This window comes from Corapipo altera, unplaced genomic scaffold (genome assembly GCF_003945725.1).
Source record: "Corapipo altera isolate COAL_440 unplaced genomic scaffold, ASM394572v1 22b, whole genome shotgun sequence".
NCBI lineage: Eukaryota > Metazoa > Chordata > Aves > Passeriformes > Pipridae > Corapipo > Corapipo altera.
The window spans coordinates 22,439,865-22,464,031 of NW_020884876.1; the positions used below are offsets into that span (position 1 = coordinate 22,439,865).

The 24,167-nt window shown below is 40.7% G+C and overlaps 1 protein-coding gene across 2 annotated transcripts in view; it reads left to right on the forward strand.

The window, feature by feature from the left end:
• Positions 1–24,167, forward strand: part of ELOVL6 (ELOVL fatty acid elongase 6) — a 78,383-nt gene that overhangs the window by 40,602 nt on the left and 13,614 nt on the right. Inside the window, exons 1-2 of one of the 2 annotated variants that reach the window (XM_027635720.1) lie at positions 4,936–5,012; positions 11,028–11,159. In XM_027635720.1, coding sequence (XP_027491521.1) covers positions 4,951–5,012; positions 11,028–11,159 — 194 coding nt within the window. In that variant the 5' untranslated portion in view covers positions 4,936–4,950. Of the gene's footprint in view, positions 1–4,935; positions 5,013–11,027; positions 11,160–24,167 lie in introns of those variants that run through there. The other variant, XM_027635718.1, reaches the window with a different exon arrangement.

Sequence of the window (24,167 nt, forward strand, 5' to 3'; positions counted from 1 at the left end):
AAAGCTGCATCCTGTTTGAAAAGAATCTGAAGCAGTATCATTGACATGCTAACAGGCTTTCTTATTCATTTGAGATAATATTTTTCTCTTTTTTGCCCCTTAATGATCATAGCTATTAAGTTCTGACTGTTGATATATGTGAATTTTTTAAAAATGCGTTCCTGGTAATGCTCCTTTTCCTTCTCATGAGGTTGTGTGTGCAGACACTTCCACCATAGTCAAGATTCATCACCTTGTTTGTCTGTGATTTCTTTCCTTTTGGCATTTCTTATCTTTTAACAGGTCCCCTGTGACCAAGATTTAGCAGAGACTAGGACAGGCAACTCTCTTGTATATATAACACTTTAATGTTATACTTGCTAATCCTTTAGTAACCTGGTCTTCTTATACTGCGATGGAAAGTGAAATACTGCTAAGCAGTTTAGGATCCCATCTGATTAGGTGAGGGGGTGCCTGAGGGTAGAATGCAGTCAGCCAAACCTTCAGAGTTGGAAGCAAAAGGACCAAAACTCTTTAGTTTGGAGAGCTGGCAGGTCCTGCCACCACGAGAGAGAGACAAAGGGGCCTATGCCAAGCATGAAGCTGTAGGCAGATGTGGAAAGCCAGGACAAGCTGTCACAAACATATTGCTGACAGGATAGAGATAAGCTACTTTAATGCCATGTACTTTGTACTGCTTTGTGCCACTCCTGATGGTTTATTCTGATTGTTTCAGGCTGGTTCAGGACTGCAAGTGGGATGTCTGCAGGAAACAGCCAGACTGTGATATTTAGCTGAGGAATGGGTGTTGGTGATTGTATAGTTTTTGCTATGTTCCTTGCCCTCATTTTTTCCACTACAGGTTTAGGAATGTCATCCTGCCTCTTACATTTTGTCTATGTCAGATCCTGAAAATTCTGACAGTAATTAGAAAATTACTCATACTAGTTTATTGCTTGCAGAATTTCTCATTGTGTTTAATGTACTCCTCAAAGAATTTTAGTCAGATTCAGGCCAGTTTGCCTCTTCCTTCACCTTTGAAAGGGTCTGCTTTAAAGGTATTGCCGTGACTGATTTCAAGTGAGACAATTCTGGATTTAATGGAGAAGCTATAGATTATGATCAATGACATGGGAATTGTGACAGGTTGAAAGTGCTTAAAAATTTATTAGTAGATTATTCTGGGGACTGAAGCCTCCTGGGAATGAAAAGCAAAAAATTCTTACATAAGCAGTGGTAAGGTTTAGTTCATGAAATTGCCATTTGTTAATGATAACTTAGTCAGCATATGCTACCTTCTCCTCTAGTGGACTTGTTGGACAAGTGGCAAAGCATCATCTTGAAAGGAGGTAGCAGCACATAAACCTGCCTCCTAGCTACTCTGAACTGCTTCCTGTTGCAAGTTTAGAGCTCCACTGAAACACTTTTGTATGTGTTCTTACCTGATTCCCAGTTGATTAAGAAGGAAAATGGCTGTTGGGTAGAGTTCTTTGTTTTAGAGAGGTAGTTGAAAAGATTGTGACAAGATTGCCCTATTTTTTTCTGGTTTCCTATCAGTCAAGAGTTAGGTCCAGGTTCACTACAGCATTTCCATTAGCATCCTTTGTCACTTGCTCTCTCAGCAATAGACAAAGGTCAGATGTCCTTGAAGATTTTATTGGATACATCAAGCAGTGCTTGACATCATGCATCAAAACGTACTGTAGGACCAATCAGAGCAGTTGTTCTCCAGATGACCTGATTTTTCCTCAGTAAGGGATGCTGGAAGATATTCTTTCATTTGCTTCTCTACCAAAATGTCCTTTTCTATAAGTCAATTTGCTCCCTTCTCTTCCACAGGGCACCTGAGCATTCACAGGGTTTGAAAGCAAGACATTTGATTCCACAGATCCATTACTGCAATGTCACTAGTACCAGCATCCCCTTTTAATCAAATAGGCCACCAATTGTATTCCTGGCTTGCTCTGATCTGTCTAAATGGTTTTAGGTCTTTAGATGGGTAAGAGAAGGGTGGTAGGTATATATTGTAAATTATTATGCTTTTCAGGCACTCCCTCAGTTTGTTTTCCTCCAGGATAATTTAATTGTTTTCCAGCACTGAAAGTGTTATGGAGTGATGTTTTCCAGGTGGTCACCAAGCCCTAGCTGTAAGGGCTTATTTATACGTTACTTTTTGATGCCCTGTTTCTAAAATTGTGCTCTGCTCCACAGGAAAATCATGCATGTCTGTTTTAGCTGTGAACGCTCCCAGGAAAATCCGAACAGTTTTTATTTGCTTGTGTTTTGCAAGCCACTGACAGTTGTAGCAACATCATTTTCTGAGGTTGTATTGCAGAAGGCTGGAAAGAAGCATTGTCTGCTGGAATGCCTTTTAGGGCAGACAGGTGGAAGAATAACACATTGGTTGCAATCCCTGCATTTTCCATGTTTCATTTTGAATGTCTACTTTTTTTTTTTTACTTAAATGTTTTTTGAGATCCGACAGACATTATTTCCAAGGCTGTTTACAAGTTGCATTTGCAATAGTAGAGAGACCTGAGCATGCCACTGTGATGGATAGGATTTCTGTAAGTGCAAAGGTAACTTCAGTAAAGTATTCTTATTGATCTGTTTCTTTTGTTGTGTTGTGTCCTGTTAAAAAAACAAATACGTACTGCTAAGCAGTTTAAAAGAGCAGCACTTGTCTATATAAATAACACTTATGAGTTTCTTCAGGGAGCTTCCTGGAGCTGAAGGACTTATGTTGATGTACTCCCTTAAGTGTAACATTATTAAATGTTGCAATCATTGATTGATTTGATCAGATAAAGCAGATCAAAAGACTAAGACGGTTGGAGATGAGTTATTTTCATGCTATGCCTATATGACATACTTACACTAGCATCTTCATTAACTGCTTTCAAATGAGATGTAGGAGCAAACAGAATGACTTCAACTTGGAGAGATATAGGTTAGTAGTCCCTAAGTTCACTTGCAGTTGTGTTTACTAGTTTTTACTGTGGAGGCCAGAGGTTTACATTTACACTGATGAAATTAGAAGTGAAAGTACTGTAGCTTTTCATCAGACCTCCAGTGCCCATGACCTACATTAGCTTCTCTGCTTTCTGCCATCTCTCCACTGACTGCCTGAAAGCCTCAGCAAAGCCTGAAAAAACCCATGGTGAGTCCAAGGGGACATTGGGACATCCTACTTTGTCACTGTTATAATCCCAAGCCTTTGTCTTAAGAAGTAGATCTGTTGTCAGAGAGATATGAATGGATTTAGAAGAGTTTTTTTAAGAGTTTTTTAAGAATTTTAAGAGTTTCTCAGACTACACTGACCTGCTGTAAAGGCTATTAACAGGGACAGGAATGGTCGTAATTTTCCCAGTAGGCTCCTATGGCTCTTCTTGGGCTAGATTCAACTCTGGCAATATAAATCTTGGGAGGGTTGTGCAGAAGTGCTTGTTACATATGATCAGTGTCAGGAGTAGTGAGGTCAGATGCTGGCCCATCCCTGGGGATGTGTGGGGGCATTGAAGGTAGGGTGACGTAGGCTTTGACTCAGGCTGAACTGTGTCATTTGGGATGCCAACTGGGTAGGAGGGTATGGTAGGGCTCATCCCAGCAATCCAACCCACTGCTGTCTGTGCAAGGTGAAAACTCAGGGGTGGCTGTTGTCACTGCAAGCACATTATCATCTGCTATCTCCACTGGGTGTATCCCCATTTAAAGCATAATTTAAAAGTGGAGGAAATGTGGGGCAGAGCTAGAGATGAAGCTGATTTGCCTTCTAGTGATAACAAAATTTTGGCAACTTGGTTTCAAAACCCAAAGTTCTGGAGCTTGTTTTGTTTTGTTTTTTTTCTGAAGTGCTTTCTATTTAAGAGATTCTTTTCTCTTGTGACGTTTTTTACATTTGGGATTGTAGCTTATGAGGTTTTTATGGGTTTATGGTTTGTTCCATCAAGCCTATATAAGGCTTGTAAAGAACAAGGGACTTCATGTGCTTCAGAGCTGAGTTTGCCTCTGAAAAAAAAAGTTCCTGAATTCTAACTTTCTTTTCTCACCCTTATGCTTCTCTTACATTTTCCCACTCATAGAAAAAGCAAGAAAAATTTGCTGCTGTTTTTGTCCCTAGCTGCAAGCATTTTAAGTATATGGCTAGTACTCTGTAACAGGTATATTCTATGAACAATGAGTGTTACAAACTACCAGCAAACATATTTCAACAAAACAAAGTCAACCATCAGGGAGGTGCAGGACATGAGCCACCTTCTCCCGTGCCTCCACTCTGCCGTGCCCTTGTTTCTCCTCTGTAATTTTAGGGTTGTTTCCTGCCCTGCCAACGCAAGACTGCCTCTCTGCTCCTGGGTGTGATTCAGTGCAATGTGGGCAGAGGTTCAGGTGGGCACAGCTGCTTGTTTCCCTGGGAGGGCAGCAAGATGACTGGTGGGGAACTGATGCTACCTCCACTGGACCAGAGCAGGCTATGATCTGGTGATATACCACAAAAAATAGTTACTCTGCTCTTCAGAGGTCGTTGTCCCTGCAGCTCTCATCCTTCCCTCTCAAACCTGGGCAATGAGGGACCTGGAATTTAGGCTGTGCCTCAGCTCAGCTGTTAGCCCTTATGGAGCAAGGAGTGCACACACAAGTCTTGCTCATCCTCAATCCTTTTCAGCCAAGTCGAGCTTGGGACAGTTCCCACAGCAGTCGTTCTTGCAGCCTAACAGCACCGTGTTGCTTTCTTTTCTGTGGGTTAAGGAGTTGGGGCAATGACACAAGTACTGTCTGTCAGTTATGACATGACTTGGGTGAGAGGAACAGGATTTTAGAGAGAAGGCAGATGTGGGAGAATAACAGTCCCTGGCAGGTATGTCTTCCGAGGGCCTGACTCCTCTTCCCTTGCTCCCAGCAGGGAGAGAGGTGTCTGGAGAGCTGCTCTGGCACTGGGGGAAGCACAGACCTGCGCATCCAACAGTACCTGCCATGAGGAGGCTGAAATGGTCTTTTGAGAGGCAGTCTTTAGAAATCAAGGGATCAGATGATCGGTATGAGATACATCCCTGTTTACTCTCTGATGGCTTGTTACGTCAGAGACCATCATCAGTGAGTCACCTACACGTGTGTGTGACTGTCATCATTGCTGTGCTAAATATAAATGTCAAAGGATATTGGGCTGTAGGAATAAATCAGTAGGCATGTGTATATCCTCTTCTGTGTGTCCTTGTCTCTCCATTATTAAGGCTGGTATGGTCAATGGGAAACAGCTGCAGAAACTCAAATCAAAATCAGGAGTACAGATTATATTGTCATATGCAGATCTGACATATCCACACATTGGATCTCTTTTTGCTGGTTCTGTCAAAATTATGTAGTGTAGAGAGAGAGAAAGGTTTGTTTTGACAGCATTTCTGAGGTAGAAACACCGAGAGACTGAGAAGCATTTTCACACCCTTTTTTTTATACAGAATGTGTTATTTTTAAATAAGCACCAGAGAGAAAGTAACTTTGCAAGGCTACCAGCCGTGCCTGTGATCTTCGGACATGGATATGCTGTGTGATTCACATGGGTTCAGGTTAAAGCGCTTTAGTTATAGGCTCTCAAGTTAGCAGTTTCAATTATAAACACAAGTGATTGTTCTTGTTTTCTCTTGAAAGCTGGGAGAAACTGGTAGGAAAATTCCCTTATATTTCATACAACCAAACATTCCTTTTTCTTCTTTTTTTTCAGTAAACCTATTTTTTTACATCAATAAAATGGTGACGGAGAAGACCAAAAGAACATCAGGAACCTGAAATTGTGCAATTACTTGCCAGAAGCACTCTGCTCTGGCAATTGCAGAGGATTTTTTTTTACCTGTTGTTCTCCCTTTACAGCATATGGAGAAGTTGTAGTGAATTTAAAAAATGAGCTTTGCATGTGCATTCTTGATTTAAAAAAAAAGTTTAAAAAATCCTATAAAATGTAAAAATAGGGGGCTAATACTGCTTCATTTGACTACTCCTCTACTAAATGTAGATTATCTCTGACACAGATAATCCTGTATTACGTGAGAGAAGATAGTTAAAAGATCTGTGATAAGGTTATCCTTTGAGCACTTCTACAGGGATTTTTTCCTTAACTATTAAGGAAAAACCTATGGAAGTAGTCAATTTTATAACATATACATATGTCTGTTTCAATTTACTCATTAGCATCAGAGAACTCTACAATAATGACTCAGTCTGCGATTTTCATGGGGAAAATGGCAACAGTGCATCTGGGCTGAAACCACCTCCTTCAGCAGCACTGCAATATTCAGGGCTATTTCACTTTGCATCAGAGGCATGGGGATGTGTCACACTGCTGCACGAGGCTCACCCTCAGGCCTCTTATTTTAGGATTCTGTAGTAATTTTTGTATTTTCAGTATTTTATAAATAACGTACTGCTGGGGCAGTCAGGATTTCTTACTCCTGAGCTATTTGTTTTCCTCTTTGGACTATTACCAGTGTTGTGTTTTCCTGCCTGAGGCTTGGGTGGCTGACCTGTCCATGTCACTCCTTTGTGCCTGACTGGGCTTTCCTGAGTGGAACTCCCTGTCTGGAAATGAGGAGAAGCTTTGTTCCTGGTGGGTTGTGTTTCCTCTGTCTTACTTTATCAGCCCCAGTTTCTGCCTTCTTCTTCTCAGTTATACTTCTTTTCTTTTTCTTCTTTCCTGTCTCGATTCCTCTGCCATAGGTGTGCCCATGGACGCAGGAAGCATCCTTCCAGGGGCTTCAGGAGAGAAAGGACTTCAAGCCTCCTTCCTTTCCATGCTCTCCTAGCTTCACATCTATGTCATGGCTGCCATCTGCCCTCATTTGCTGCCATGCTTGCCACTTGTCCTTCCTCTTCTTTCTCCCATCATGTCAACTGCTTCTGCCTGTCCCTTTGCCTCATGATATAGCCACCTTTGTGCTACTGATCTGGAAGATCTGTCTCTTATCTTCAGCCTGTAGGCCCAGACTCTTGCCTTCCTTTCTAGTAGTAACCCATAGCCCAAGTAGAGCCTTTTATAAGTTCTCCAGAAACCTCTAAAGGGGGAAAGAGCTGGCAACTTTCATCAGGGAAACACAGAGTTGTATTCAGTAGAGATAGTACTTAGTCCCTGAAGTCTGAAAATGTAGGAAGGTGGGAGACAACTGTGAGAAGCAGAAATGCCAGAAAAATGTGGAGGATTTGGCAGCCCTGTCTTTATGTCTACTGTGTTACCCTACAGAACAGAATTGAAGACAAACATATGAATGTGCTAACATTGAAGTTACTGGATGCGAGTCTGCTACTGAATTACTTTGGGGGATTTTATTCTTTTAGTCTCAAGGTTAATTTTTTTGTCATTGTTCTGCTCTGTTTAGTTTCTCTTCAAATAATAGAAGTGAAAATTTACAGTGCTCGAGAACAACTCCAAACATCTGTCTTTCAAAATGTTTGTTTGACATTACTCTCCTTTGGCTAAAATCTTATCAGATATAATTCAGTGCTGCCAGATCACCATTGCTTTGTGTCATCAGCCCAAGAACCAGAGTATAGTCATGAACCTTTGGGAAAATCAATCATAAAAACTCTGGTAGGAAACTGGTTAATACCAGTCTAATGCAGTTAATCAGATATCTTGAGAGTACATACCTTTGCAACCCCTTTCTAAGTCTATTATCTGGCCTGCCCAGTTCTTTCAACCATTTTTATGCTGCAAAGAGGGGAAAATTCAAAGTCCTTTGAATGCAAAAAGTTAGCAAAAGTTATCAACAGGTGTCAAAACAGAGTGATGGAGATAATACTACTGTGTCCCTCCTTGTCTGAAACTGCTTTCTCTGCAGCTGCTCTCAGTGGTTCAGATCATGCATGCAGTCAAATGTTCTCCTCTGCCACTGCTGATACAAAGCTGTATACTGGGGGAATACAATTTACCATCATTGTAAATAATGCTGAACTCATTACAAAACTGTTAAAAGTGATCTAAAATTCATTTGTTCAAATTAGTGTAATGTAACTATTGACCTCAACAAACTGAACTCACAAAAAATAGTTTCAGTAATAAGAAGCAAAATGAAATGTTACTTACTGTAAATATATAGATTATCTGACTGATAAGGAAGAAGGAAGTCAAACAGAACACAGACCGGAGCTACTAACAATCAAACTGGTCTTTTTTTTCTTGAACTAGAACTGAAATCAAACCATTACTTTGAAGTCTTGGCTGTATATGATCCAGAAATGAATTGCTTCTTGCCTACCTTCCTGCAAAGTTATCTCTAGCTACTCCTCTTGAAGCCTGATGCCCTCTCATGCCAGCCTGTGTAGCCTGTTCCCTGTTGGCAGTTGCATGGCAACACTGTATTGCAGTCTTTTCCCCTGCTCTACTCGAGATGTCATCCTGCACTAACAGGGATGTCATCCTGCACTACTCAAGCTGGCATCCTTCACTGCTCTTGGTTGCTTTGGAGCTCCATGCATGAATCATGCCTCTGGCATGAGGGACTCCCACTGCAGTATTGTGAGGTGGGGGGTTTACACCTCCCTCATGGTGTGGGGCTGCGGGGTCCCTCCTGTGGAGCCCCCGCTTGTGACCTGGCTCAGGTGGCTGTACGTGTGTGTGCATATCTCCATACCTTGTCATGTGCATTGCTGTCTGTCTGCACTGACTGTAAGCCCAGCCTTTTGGGGGATTTAAGGGGCAGAAGCATGCAGAGCAGACATCTCTCCTGATGCCCAGGGGCAGCCAGGACAGGACTGCAGACTGCGGGTACAGCCCATCTGACTCCCTTTGCCTTCCCTCGCCCATGCCCAGGTTGACAATGGGCTGCTCTGCACACTGCTGCTGATAAAATTGCAGAGGGAAGGAGCTGAGAACGCAGTCCATCCTCACACTGACTGCCTGCTTCTATCTTGTAACCCATAAATATTATCTAAACAGTTAGGCGGTTTGATGCCAGCAGGTTTGAGGTGGTTCGTCATTACCCAGACTAGTTAACAAATATTTGCTGATGTCCAGACAAGCTAAACTGCAATCATACGATCAAATGTGGTGATTCTGCCCCTTCCCTGACTATGAAATCCAATCCCAGAGAAGTGAAAATGAATGGGTTTTTTTCTGTATTATGCGATAAATAAGGGCTTTGTGGTTTTCAGAATCCGGTTGTAATAACCATTACCATAGCAATTACTCTCTCAATGTGCAAGGTGAGAGGTTGCTGGACCTGTGGTTGTCCTGGTCTTTCTGGGGGTTTTGCCAGCATGAATGCTAAAGCTCACCCAGGAAGCCACAGGCACCAGGTCCTCCCTTCTAAGTGCAGAGGACTGGGTGGATTTTCATGCAGTTACCTTTGTCTTGCAACACAGAGCTATAAACACATCAGCGGAAACTGAGGAGTTTCTAACTGGGCAGAAAATGGCATGCTGCTGAATCTATACTGGTATGCCTCCATCTCCTTGGACTTAGTTTTTACTTAGCTTTCAAACTTATATAAAATTCATTTCTCTTGAGTGAAGGCTCATGTGCTTTCTTTGTATTTCCAAAGAGATGTGTTTTTCTGAACCTGGCAGGAAGACCCATGTCCATCGAGGGTCTTGTGTTCCATGTACCAGTTCCCTTGAGCAGGTGCAGGCACACGCTGTGCTGTGCCACACTGTGCTGCATGTATTGCTGAGCCTTCAGGACTGTGTTGTGCTGTATGTATTTCTGGCTGTGGGGTACCCTCAGCTGGCTAATCATAATGGAAGAGCCTGGAGGTGGCACCTACTTGGTACCAGTAGTGACACCACAGCATGTACTTGTCTTTGTCTTGAGGTGAAGCAACACACTTTCATTGAAACTTCCAGTTGAAAATCCTATAAAAACTCTCAAGACCACAATGTGGGTGAGCCTCGCCACTAACAGGAAGCATGGGCAGCATGCCATGACCTGATCACAGGTCTGTCTGCTACTCCTCTATCTTGGGGTTCCAGCATCAGAAGGAACAAAAGGTCTTGTACCTTGCTGATGCCTTTTCTGGGATGTTAATGAAGTAGTTACCTTTCTTGAGAGTGTTTGTCATTTTCTTTTTGGGGTCCAGAAAGAACCAGAACCTCCTGGTGCAAAATCATAGTCCATTGATATTTGTGAATGTAATTATAGATTTTGTGGAGAAAATTCTGTGCTTGAATAGATGCCCATCCAGTTAGGCTACCATTAATCCTGTACATAAATTAAGTCTTAGTCAGTGTAATACTGTGCTATGTGGGAAGGAATCCCAGGCCGAATCTATTTTTGACCTCTACTGGTTGATTTACAATAACTTATAGCAGCAGAGTTCAAATGTTTGGTGATTATTGCTGAGCTGGGCTACTATCAGGCAGTTTTAAAAATAAAACTTGCAATTTGAATAGTATCATTGGAGTTATTTAACAAAACCCTGCCTGACCTTTCAGCAAGTTCACTGGATTTCCTGAACCATCACTCACAGACAGGACTTTTTTCCGCAGGGCAGTGCTACCCAGCATGGTCACTGCTGCTTTATGGAGCTATTGACCTCTCCTTGTTGTTTCTCTGCTTTTCGTGAGGCTCATCATGTTGTGTTGCAGTGCTCATGATCTTTAAGTGTCTTCTTGGAGGGAACAATGTGTAACTAAATTGCCAGGTAGCAAGGATCCTGCAGGAAACAAGAATTTATATGAAAAAGATAAATGAGGCACAAAATGGATCAGGTGGTTCGAGTACCAGCCATGCTGGACTTGCAGAAAAGGTGTCTGGGCTCTGCAATATCTGTTCTATTCCTCACAGAAGTTCAGTCTTTAGAAACTGGGGAAAAATGGAAGCCAAATTTGGATTTTCTTTTTCAGAACTTCCCCAGGGTCAGTTTTGCCTGCACCTGGCCCTAACTCTATGTGTAGGCATGTAGATTCATACAGAAATTATAAACTCAGCTGGGATACAGGAACGTCTTCAAAAGAGTTTTCTTTTGAGGAGATACACAAGCCCTTAGCGGTGATGTCCATACGTGATTCTGCTGTGTACCTAATACTAATTCAACACTTGACAGGTGTTTTTTGGTTTTGTTTTGCAGGAAGAAATCATTCCTGTTTTCAGCTCTGTATGCTGCCTTTATATTTGGTGGTCGGCACCTAATGAACAAACGAGCAAAATTTGAACTGAGGAAACCGCTAGTGCTCTGGTCTCTCAGCCTCGCCGTCTTCAGGTAGGCACTTCTTCACACCAACTGCCTTTGACATCACGCCACAAAGGGGCTTTGGGATTCTTTACATACACAAGCATTGCTGGTGAAGCAACAGGCTCATCCAAAAATGGCATTTCTTTAGTTCTGCTGTTCAGGGTTGTATCCTGATCCACTCCTCACCAGTGAAATGGTTCCCCGTTGACTTGCCAGATCATACAGCATTTGAAGAGGAGAGAAATCAATAAACCCTCCTGAAGAACAAAGGTGAAAATAAAGGAGTGCACGAGAAAAAAACGCTTATCATTGCAATAAATTTACCATGAAAGCTACAAGTGGAAATAAGCACATTAAGATGTTAGTCTTGTTCTCGCTTACTAGTCGTATTACAATTTTATGTGTGCATATATGGAATATTTAGTCAAGACTCTGCTCTCCATTACAGTGAGGTAAACCTAAAGTCACTGCTTTGATGACAGGTAAATTAGGCCACTGTAATTGAAATCAGGATCTGGCTTCTGGTTATTCCATCACAAATTGCTTGTGAGTGCAGCAAAAAGGTGGCTCCACAGAGAAAGGCTGGTTTTTAGTGATGCACATCTCTCTGTCTGGCTGTGATACCATATCATTGAGTCTGGGCAATGTCAGGTTCAGATTCTGGATAGTTGTTGAAGTCAGGAATACAACTGACCAACCTTAATTCCATTTTAGCTGCTAAATATGCTAATTTTTAATGAGGCTGAAGATAAACAAATGAAAAAAACAAATGGTCGTAAAAATAGCCGTTGCAAACAAATGAACTTTTGGTACAATTTACTAGTAACAGTACACAGATGACCCCAGGATTATCCTCCATTTCAGTGCCTGTTGGGACTGTAAATTGTAGATCACTCAATAGCATAGAGGCCATTTACAAACCATTATCAAACACCTGTATCTTTTTCTAATTTCAATGTAATAATTACTGATTGTATTAATTCACAAGTACATAAAACAGGTTTGCTTACTGAGCAGCTGTGAATGGTGCATGATTTTTCACAGCATGGGAACAGTTTTAGCTGAGAGGTTTTACAAAGTGAAATAAAGCAGGAATGGAGAAGTTTGGCTTTCTTCATGGCTTTTGCTTTTTGTCTCCAAAATTATATCACCTTGAGACTTCCCAAAACTCTGGCAGGGGAAAATAAATTGTATTTCTAACAGCTAGGGCATGTTAACAGAAGAACTTTATTTTGGCTTGGTTTTAATTGTTCCTCAACACCTTAAAAATATCACAGAGCAGACAAAATACTTAGCAGTCTAGATAACTTTGAGAGCAAGTTCTAACACTGTGAAAATTTACAATTTTCATCTGGTTGCATTTGGTGCTGTACTTCTGGCTGTGTTTAACATCATTTTGCATTAAGGTCCTGTAAGCAATTGTCGTCCTTTGTTACAGTAGTGGCTGAATTTCAACAGCAGTTGAATTGGTTCCTAGATAGCATTTCATTTGAGGATCAGTTTTTGAAGTGGTTTGTAGCCAACAGGATCCCAAAATGCACATTCTGATTGCTCTTTCTTATTGCATGTAGACACTAGAAACTAGCTGGCTTACACTGGCTTTGTAGTTTAGCTCCCAATCTGGGGGGGTGAAGCATGATTTCAGAACTGTCCTTTGGGTAAGATGTGTACAGCAAACTTAAAAATCACATTATTTTGAAGTGGGTCTATGTCTGACATTTGTGTGTTGAGGTTTTTAAAGCAATTTCACTAGTTAATTTCATCCCAAAATCATAAGTGATCAATGCAGCGATCAAGGAATACCATGAATTCACACTACACTGTTTCAATGGACTTTGAAATCAACATATTCATTACTTTCTAACTGTAGTTTCCCATCATAATCATATGAAATAGCTAACTCATGGTCAGCATGAGCTGCTGAGTGATGCTGGGTGATATAAAAACTGTGGACTTCAGGTTTTAAAGCTACAAGTTGCCAGGATGAGTCTGCCACAGAGACCACCTCATTGCAGGCACTCAAGTTAACCTCTACTTGTGCAGATGAGAAGCACTGGCCAGAAGGGCACAGTTAGAGAAGATTCAACACAGCAGGGTTCGCTTCCTCCATCAGCTCAAATAACACAATTCGGGGACAAACGTTCCCCAAGCACTGAAGAACTTACACTTTCCTCTGTGTCAGGAAATGAGACAGCAGAGTGGAGAGGGAAGAGCTGAACAGGAGTGTGAGATGTTTGGCCTACACAGAAGCACTGTGCATTTAACCTGCTGAATTTGCTAGTGGACATCAGTTGATTACAACTATGCTTTGCTCTTTTGAGGCGCTGAGTAGTGTGAAGAAGAGTGAAATAGGGAAGGGGGAAAAACAACTCCAAATGCTTGCAGTAAGACAGAGGCTGAAACCTTTGTAACTTCATAGCAACATGCAATCCCATACAAATCCCCTTGACTTTTTGCCTAGAAAACAGAGGAAATGCCAAAGAAATCATTAAAACCTGAGATGAAGACTTCTTATAAGTGTTCATTGGAAGATCCATTACCTGGTGCTTCAGCACCACTGTGCTTCCTAGGACCATTTGTCACTCCCAGCCTTACAGACTCTCTTAGGAAGAAGGACTTTGAATGCTGTAAACTTTCCAGGTAACTTGGATCTGTTTTTTTTCTGGCTCCTTGCATAACTAGGTGTTTCATTTATATATGCTTGGCTTGAAAGACATTCCTTCTTCCTCCAGAGGTCAATTCAGATAAATTTAGATGCCAGTGTTCTGCTTGTCGACTTACTTTGGATCTAGGAAAATGCTCCTTAACTCTAAAAAGACTTCCTCTTTGGCTTTCTGGGGTGCTAAAATAGTAAGACTTTTAAAATACCTTGCAGAAATTCTAAGTAATTTATTTATTTGCCATAAGTGGTTGTACTGAGGAAAGAAAAACCTGCCTGGAGAGCCCTCAATATTCTGCCTCAAGGTCAGTGTGAGGCTTTTTTCTGGACTACTTGTTTGTCTCCCTTCTAGCACTCCTACCATTTTACCTGCTTCAGATGTCCTCAGAAATAGTAACACTTAGCAGAGGCTGAAAAGATGTGTTTTGGTCTTGAAAAAAAAAGAGGAAACTGCCTGCCAGGCAATCACATGGTCCTTCTTCAGAACGTATCCTGTATGCTTTGCTCTTGCCAAGATCATTTAAATGTGGTAGCAGCTACAGTAGGAAACTTGCCACGCTTATAAATAAACAAAACAACTACACCACCCTGCTGAGCTTGCTGAGCATTCAGGAGCCCAGTCAAGAGTGATTTTTGTGTCAACACTGGCAACCAGCAGGACTTCTGAGGAAAAAAAAGCAACTTTATTTCCCTTTGAAAGTGTTGACTAGTTTTGAACATTTTGTCTCTGGAATAGGTTACCACTTCTCAGTGAAAACTTCTGTAGGAGCAATGACAGTAAATCTTGTTTTTGACTTGGAAACCACTGTGAAAACATGATCTTCTGGGATCTTTTGCTGAGAAATTAGTTTCATATGTTTCTCTTGGGTTGTGGGGTTGGTTTGGTTTTTTATTCCTTAACAGGTTTGTTAACTTGTTTCAGGCATTGAAGATTTGTTGTCTGAAATGTTTCCAGTCTTTCGTTTTGTTCCGTTTCATTTTGTTTTCTACACTTTATTTGAGTGATTTTGCCCAGCCTGGTTATGTATCGAGGTTGTGGGGGAGCAGTCCTGTACTGCTCTGTGTCAGTGGGAACCCTCTGTTAGAAAGCTGACACAAAAGATCTCTCTTCAGTCCCATAAAACCCCAAGGAAACCATTGCTGATTCACCTACATAACCAAAGTGGCAGTCAGTCCTGTATTTCTGAATATTTCCTGGGGTTAAAAATCTGCAAAACACATGAAACCTGAATTGCCGGTTTTATATTCATGACATTTTGAACATAAAGTTAAGGCCATTCATTGAATGTTTTACTTGGAGTGTATCAAAAGTGTCATTCTGGCATCTATAGAAATCAGCAAAGCTGAGGCCAGGATTCATGGAAGGATATAAAATTATTCATGTTTTCATTACATTACATCTCAGATGGATTTTTGTAATTCCTTTTATAGACCATGGAGTCTGTGTGTGTAGCATCTCTATCAAGGAGCTTAAATATGTTTGATCGCCTCATCATCACACAAGACCAGCAGCATGGCAGCATTTTCATGTGCTCTCCATCCTTAAGGGGCTGACAACAGAAGTTTCAGGGTCAAGGCACTAACTAATAATAGTAAAAGGTTGTTTTCCCTCAGGAGTATTTTCATATCAATAGGGGAGGCAAAGAAGCTAAAACATCTAATGTGATGCAATAATTTGTAGGCAGAGGCTAAGCCTGACCATGGCTGGTGGGTGCAGTGAGAGGAGGAATATCTTTTCATCTAGCCAAACTACACTACCACAAAGCAATTATCATCACCTGAGATCGCTGAGATTCTAATTCAAACCCAGCTATGCTTTGTAGCAGTGGTTGAAATGAGTTGATGTCAATACAGAGTTTCCAAATGTCTGTCTTCCTGGTAAACACCTTTTAGCTACATTTGATATAATTTCTATGACTTTGAAAGTGTTTACCTGCCTGCCACAAAGCTAACCAGAGCCCCAAAAGCAAAGTTTTCCTACAGCAACAGGTCTTATATTTGAAAGACAAAACCAAAGAGTGTCACTAAAAGAAGGTGACTCACTTTGCTTTTATGGGACTGGTATTAACTGGTTTGTTGTTGGAAGCACAAAATCATGCTGTAAAGGGTTTGCCTTGTTTCACAGAGGGCTCCTGACAAGGCAGTCTGAGACACGTCTTTGTGTGAGGAATTCAGTTCTGAGCTGAATTGAATGGAAAAGACTACACGTATGTTTAAAGAAACTATTTCAGTTGCTTGGATTTGTGACTCTCAAATACATTCTAGTTATCATGCTTATAACTAGGAGAAGTGATGAAAGATGATTGAGATTTATGTCCTGTTGCAAGAGCTACTATTCACAGATACTTGCCATGGAGATTAAACACAACTTAATTTCATGTGTTGCTGAGCAACTCATCAAAATCTTAAAATACTCTGAAATTTTATAAGGTCCTGACAGTACATTCAAAGATTAATTACTGAAAAGAGGAATGTTTACCAAATAACATTAAAATTAATAAGCAGCATTTCAGGTGAATTAATAATCCTCTCACTTATAAATTTAAAAGCAAATGAACTCTAAGTGAAACATTCCCTATATTTGTGAAGCATTAATGTATATGCTCAGTAGGACATTTCTCAGAACCCAAATCAGTAAAAGGCTTAATGTTTACATACTTAACAATTTATTTCTATAGGACCATGTTCATCTTTATATACTTACATGATTTTCTTATGTAACAGATAAAGAAACATCTTTTTAATTACCATTTTGGATCAGAAGTTGAAAGTTGGGTGAACAGAAGAAATTCAGAATGATTGGAGAGAAGACAAAAATCCCTTGTATGAGATTTAACAGTTGAAGAAGAAAAGTTTCTCCTACTGTAATCCCAGTAGGAGAACAAACAGTGCTATGTAGAGTGAATTCTTACAGTGCAAAACAAGTGCTAGCTGGCATTAAAATAATAGTATAGAGGTGATAAAAATATAAAGACTAAAATAAAAAAAATATATAGACAAGACCAATAAAGTGCTGTCAAGAAGATGTATCTCCAGTATCTACCTTATTTATTCTAACTATCCTTATATCCAGAATTGTAACTGATACCATGTGACAAAATGCTGTGCCCATTCTCTTCCGGAATCTCACTCCTTCATTACCTCTGCTTTTATTACTGTGGACTCTGTTGTGTCCATCAAAGTAATTTTTAATGTAAACTGGTTTTACTGTTTTTACCTAATCAGGCCTAACTGAAAGTGAACCAAGGAATCACCATGAGACCTTGCTGATTCCAGTTTACAGGAGATATGGATAGGACTGGCTAAAAATTATTATGAAAATCTCTTTTTTTTCAGTGCTAAGCTGGGCTTCCTTTCTTTAAAACTTTCTTTTCTCTGACTTAGCTTGCTTATCTTTATTGCTGGAAAATGAACATCTTAGCAAAGTGAATTCAGTACATTATTTGGAAAGCCACTGTGCTCGTTTTGCCCCTATTCCTTCCCTTCTCTTACAATCAGTGGGTGTGTTGACACTCAGTGTTGTCACCTTGAATTACACCTTCCTCATGAGATCATCCTGTCCCAGCCCACAGGAGCTCTTGCAGGCAACCACTTAGTAGGAATAGTACTCAAAGCAGAGCCCCTGGGAGTGAGATTTGTCTCTCAATTTTAAATGGGGAGCAGACTGAAAAGTGTATTTGAGGAACAAAGAACATCTGTCTGGTGGCTTAAGAGTGGAACTGCACTAGAGATAAAGTAGTTAATTCAAAAGGAATCAAACTTCCCTACTGTCTCCCTGTGGCAGCACTTCTGCATTTTACTCAGCCTCAATACTTGGTTCATGAGCCTGGTAAAAGGACCTCCTCCATGCAGAAATCCCCAGGGAACTGAAATCCCTGTGTGTTTTTATTCTGAGTAAGTCCCCAACAGCTTGTGCTTGTTGGAGACAGTGGGAATAAAACACTGAGAGGTGTTAACTTGCATGACCTATCATGCAAGCCCAACACTTCATGTGTGGACGAGCTGTTAATAAACAGTGCCAAACCCAACAGTGCTTGCTTGCAGGGCTTGGCTGCATACGGGTGTCGGGCTGTGGTTAAGGAGAGTCACTGTTTTCTGACAAGTTTGACTTCTTCTAAACAAATGTGTGTCCTCGTGCCTGTACCATTCAGCATCTTCCTTAGGTTGCTGAATAAGAAAACTATATTTATTATTTACCAACTGTAGGCAGATCCCTGAGATCTGAACCTCTCTAGGTGCTTGCAGGAGTACTGCCCTGGAGAGTGAAAAAGGTCAGTGGCTCCAGGCCTGCAATTGGTATTAAATTTATGGATCTGAGCAGCTCATTACAACTATATTATAACTTTTAGCTTCTTCAAGCCTTCTTTATTCTGTCAAATGCTAGTCTTTTCTTGTAACTTAGATTTTGCTTACTTTGTTATCTGCCGGTTTTTCAGCTTTACTGATGGCTGGCTCCACTGGTTGGCTTGATTCTCTGCTAAATCTTTTACTTTATTACTGTTTGGCTTTATTTGCATAGGATAATTTCAAACTCCTGAATACATACATTTCAGTGCAATACATGACAGTTACTCTGCCAACTTGATACATTTGATCCCATAAGTATCTTTAATTTATCCTGCAGAACTAGATAATGCCACTTTTTTCGGATTATCATTTAAATCTCTGCAATACTACACTTATTCTAAAATTGCCTTGAGATAATGTCGGATGCTGAGAATAATTTCAGTAGCGACACAGGAACAAGTGCAAATGCCCCTGAAGCATTCATTAAGGATTGCTTAAGAGGTACACTGTGCTTATGAATCCTCATGGGCTACTTTAGAAATCCTCAGATGGATTCCTTAATTCATATGAGATTTTGCACCACATACAAGGCTTAAGTTGAAAATTGATTTTTTTTTCCTTTTTAGTCATTTATCCACAGTCCAAACTTGCTGAAATAAATATCTAAGAACTAGAAAATGTTTCTTGGCAGAAAATCATCTTACCAGGTATACAGCCTTCACAGGGTTCCCGGGAACTTCAGCTACAACAAAAGTCCAATTATTATTTTGTGATGGAATAGTGACTTATTGCTCAAGAAGTAACAGCTTTCATCAAGAAACCGTTCCTGCAAGTTCCTAACCTCCGCGAACCAGATAATCAGGGCGCAGTGTCAGGTAGCAGCACACTGGCAAGACCAGATGATAGGTGATAACTGTTGATTAACTTGTAAGTGACTCTTTGGAAGTCAGAGGAGATGCAGGGATACTTGGGTAGAACCAAAAAATTGTTTTTCATTCACTTAAGAAAACAGTTATATGTTTTTCAGCAGTGTATGATTACAAGGGTGTCCCTGTAAGCAGCTTATGCTATTCTCTCATGTTCCTAGGGTAATGATTGAGTTCAGTTGCCCTTCAGCATGACCAGTGCTTCTTGCTTATCTCTAGCAAAACCCAAAGGGCCTTGTGTAGCTACCAAGTAGTCTGTAAGACTCTCCATGCAAGTATAACTCCTTTTACCCTCACCAATTATATTCTCCTCTGTTACACAGACTACTGGTAGAGATCTAGCCCTGGCATTTGTTTTTCTACTATGCTTTATAAGCAGTGCAGGTTCTTTCACCAGCTCATGAAACTTCGGTTTATTGACTTTTTTTGTACTCTGCTCTCAGGATTGTCTGAATATAGCTATTTGCAGTCATGGGGAAGGCAGGTATAGGGGATCAAATTGCATTTCCCGGAATTCAGGCTCTGTGAGAAGGGACTGGAAGGCGGTAGCTGTGGTAGATTGATTTTTATCCACACATATAAATAAGCCTTACGAGTAGTAGTTGCAGCAATTGGCAGAATTTGTTGAGCTTGCCACTTTAGCAAGGGAATATCAGATGGATTTTCTTCTACTGTGGTGTTAATGTGATTAAAATCTCCAGATGACAGTGTCCATTGATCGAGGGCCCTGCAGAGATGTCACTGTTTGAGTATGCTTACTGAGGTCCCTGGGGAAAGAAGGAAATAAGTTTAGTTTTCTTTCCACTTTTGTCAATAAAACGGACAAAGAAATGGTTTTGGGAGCCAGGTGGGTTGTGACTAAGAAATCTGCCGATGAGAGGGAAGGGCTGAAGGGAGTGGACCCACATGGAAGGATTTATTGCTGAGGAGAAAAAAAAGGCTGATGCAAGGCACACAGTATGTGGCCTCACTCAGAAACCACAGAGCAAGCTGTCACTTTAATGGACCTCATTACCCTCCCCAAAATTTATCGCATAGGATACTAAACACCACCCAGGCATGTATGCATATGCTTATGGGTATATAAATGCACAAATGGTATATTATTTCTTAGAGCCATGTAAAATATTTGCAGAATTTTTAAATCACTGTGAGCTGGCCTGACATCAGGTTTTGGTCCCAACGGAAAACTCAAATTATTTGCATTGAAAAAGTTGCTAGAAAGGCATCTGGGTCAGATATGGTAGAGGTCTGAAAAGTAAGGCTTGTGTGCTTGGTTCAGTGATGGGAGTCTTTTTTAGAGATGGAAGGGGAATTCTCTCAAATTTTACTTTGGGATTTTGATAGGACTGAACCCAAACCTCAAAGTATGCGTGAATTTATGCAAAGAAAAGTCTTCTGCCAAAAAGAGTGATAAAACCTGCAAAGATCAGCATGAATTCTGCTCACATTCATGGTACTGAGAGCCAGAGCACCTCGTTATAAAACACATCCACTACTGCTAACTATCAGATTTAGGATAAGCAAGAACCACACTGAAAAGAACATATTATTGCTCATCTTCCCCTTTTCTTACCTTTTTTTTTGACAATGCTGTGGCTTGGACTCCACCTTGAACAAGTCTCCATCACCTTCAAGGAGGGCAAAGGAGGACTGTGTGGGTGAGCTGCGATATCCATCTGTTCTCCTTCCCAGTTAGGAAATAGGCAGGGGAAGAGGCTGAGAAGCAACTGGGCAGTAAGGCATCAGAAGGATGGGGCTTGTTAAATTCTTGGTGTTCTCGTGCCCTTGCAGAGATGGTAACTATTTGTGTAAGTATGTTTTGGAGGAACCCAGTTTTGTTATTCAGAGCAGTGGATTATAGAGACAGAATTTGTAGTAAAAATAATGGTACTTAATACAGCATTGATATGGTTACTGCTGCATTCTTGACTGTAGCATAAGTGTATTTCCAAGATTTTGAGTCAGTCATGAAATTTTCTGTCACTCTGTAAAGGACCCATGTTTGAAACAAGATCCAGCAGAGATGCAAACCGCTGTCTTAAATGCCTTTTCAATGGTTCCCAGAGCAGAGTAGCTGCTCAGAGCATGTGCCACATTTTGAACTCTCTAGTGCCAAGACTGGCTGGAAAAGTTCCTGCCTTCCGTGGTCTTCTTTTTCCCCACTGTGACTAAGAGCAAAGAAATAATGTTATAAAAAAAAAAGTAGAGGAGAGACTATTTTATCTGCATCATTCACCAGTCTAGTTAAACGGCATGGCCATGCTACCAGCCAGAGCAGCACAGCTGGGCAGGCAGCAGGGCAGTGGAGGCAGCACCCTGCCTGCAGGGTGAGTGGTGAAGTAGCTCCAGTGCAAGAGGGCCAGCAGAGCTCACTGTGGGATGCATGGGTACAGGAGCTCAGAGAGAGAAGTGCCACAGAGGGTGCCCATTGCTAGTTACACCTCCTCAAAGAAAGTGAACATTTTCAATAATGCATTCCCTCTCCTTTCTCAGCTGGAGAGGTAAAATTGCAAGTGGGAACAAAGGCGTTAGTCATTACAAGCTTTAAGGGAGTTTGGGAAGTTAGAAACATTTCCTAGTCTAAAACATTTGTGAAAATTGTGTTCTTAATTACAATGGTTTAGGCATTATGAAGAATGTAGATACCTTGCAGCCTTTCAGACACATGGGCTGAAGAGGATGAGTTCTGTATTCTTTTTAAAGAATGAGATTAACATAAGTGCTCTTAAATGACTGTTAATTTTTGAAAACATGCTTTTAAAGGTGTTCAGTTACCATAGGAAAAAAGTATATCATGAGACCAAGGTGCTTTTTGCATAATTTTTTCTTGTCCCTGCCCATTGCAAGAGAATAAATAATGGTCCCAAATAAGTTCATATATATACTAAACTGGGGAGGACACGGTGTTCTTTCAAATATCTGCTAGCAACTGAATTGTAGTAACTGAGCACGTGGTTGTCTAAACACAGTTAACAAGGGGTAAAATATGTTAGTACAAACCTCCTTCTCTGCTTTTGCAGTTTTACACTAAAATTGCTAAATATAGAATAAGCATGTAAATAGTTACCATAGTTTAGCAGCACCAGAGAAGACTCAGTAACATGTTTCCACATCTGTGCCCAAAATTAGTTTTCTTAAAGGAAAAGATGAGAAAATTATAGCCAGTGTGATTTTTTTTTCCCAGTGAAATGCAAACAGTATAGAGCAGAAAGAAGTTCAGCTTAGGTTCTCAGTAATGTTATGATAGTCCTAAATCCGTATAAAAACAATCATTGCAGTCCTCTGCAAGACTGACTTAGAAATAGTTAGATTTTTTCATTTTACAGTGAGAATTTAGGGTTCTGTTTTTGTCCATGGTTGACTCACTGGTTGTGTCTTCAGGCTTTTCCTTCAAAGACTTGGATGGATAGACTCCTTTCAAAATTAATTTCCCACAGAATCAATTGCTGTATTAAAAGTGCATTTTTGTAGTTTTATCAACTGAAGGCATTAGTAAAAGAGAACAGGAGTTTTTCAGAGTACTGGCATTGAATTTCTCACCTCACTAGCATGGCTTTTGTACCTGTTCATGTTGCAAGGAGTTAGGCACCCCCCCATCATGGATTCTGATCTGTGCCTGCTTTTCTTCTGTAGTCCACTGGTGCGAGTAGGGGGATCGGCAAGGAGCATTAATGCAAGCAATTACAATGCTTAGAACAACTGCAAAAATTCCACAAGGGAGAAAATCCAAATATTTTCTCCTGCAGTTAGGGTCAGTTGCTGTGGTCTGGTCCTGCACAAACTCAAGAGGTGTGACAGTGGAGGGGAGATACAAGCAGGGATGCTCTTAAAACTAACTTCATAGGTTCACATTCTCTGTGGCTTTTGTCCAGCTGTATCAGGCCAAATCCATGCTGGTATTTGCCTAACATATCAAGGGAAAAGAGTTGGAAAGCAAGGATCTGAGTGAGTGTTAGGGCTGGTCTTCTGGTTAGGTAAAAAACTTTTCGAGCTCTTAGTGTTTTTAGGACAGTACAAGTTTACAAACAAAATTGTATGTCTCTGCCTATCAACCTGTATTTTTAGGTCTTGAAAGTGTGCTGCCAAATTATCAAATGTGCAGACAATGAAGTCTGTTGTTAAGAAGTGTACCAACAGCTTTTAAGCCTATGAACTATTTATCTTGAAAGATATAGGTGTACCCCAGGTAATTAAGATGGAGAGTCTGGGACTTGAAGGTTTAGAAAGCAACTTTAAAAAGTGAAAAGAAAATCTGTAGTAGGTCAAAGAACTATTCCTCCTGAAGAAAATTCCTCCTGCTGGAGCATATTTACTGTTAATTCAGTAATACTGTTTTCACTGATGAGGCCAGACCTCTTTCTGCTTACATCAAACAGACCTCATGGTAGGGCACTGAACCATAGCTCATGACATTGCACATTATTTCTCATCATGACTCAGACACAGATTTTTGACAGGACAATTAAATTTCAGTTTACCTCACCTCTCTGTCTTTGAAATGGCTCTTATGCTTAACCACCTTATGAGGCTGTCACAAGTAAAAAGGCCCTTAGGTTCTATGAGGTATTCACAAATACAATGCTAGGGGCTTGAAGATATCAACACAGACAGAAGTGTGAAGGAAGTTAGGTCTGAAGCTGAAGAGACCCCATCTTATAAACAGCTTTGTACTTAGCAGTTCTTCACACAGGAACATCTGGCCTAAAGCAGTTGCTGGCCTGAATATTATTAAGACGTTGGTAACTCTGGGACAGCCCAAGCTGGAGGTGGTACATCACTTGGCTGTTGGAAAGCAGAGGAGACCAAAATTTTGGTGTGGCAACAAGAAGGTCTGCTATGGGGAGAGAATGGAGATGACCTTTTTATCTTAGGTGGATTCAATGAGGAGACAGAGTCTTCTGGGGAGGTCCCTGAATTGGTTCTGGGAGGTAAAACAGAGAAGTGCTTTACAAGTGTCTTGTAACAACAGTCTTTCTGCAGGAAGAGGTCTCCCTTTCCATCACTAACCTTGTCGTTGCTTGAAAGCACTTCAGAAATGTTGAAAGATGATGAAACAACAGCCTAATTACATTAATTTTCTTTGCCATGTCTTATGAAAATAACAGCTGGGTTGAGTTCATCAGCTGTAATTTGAACAAGTGTCTCTCTAGGATTTCAAGG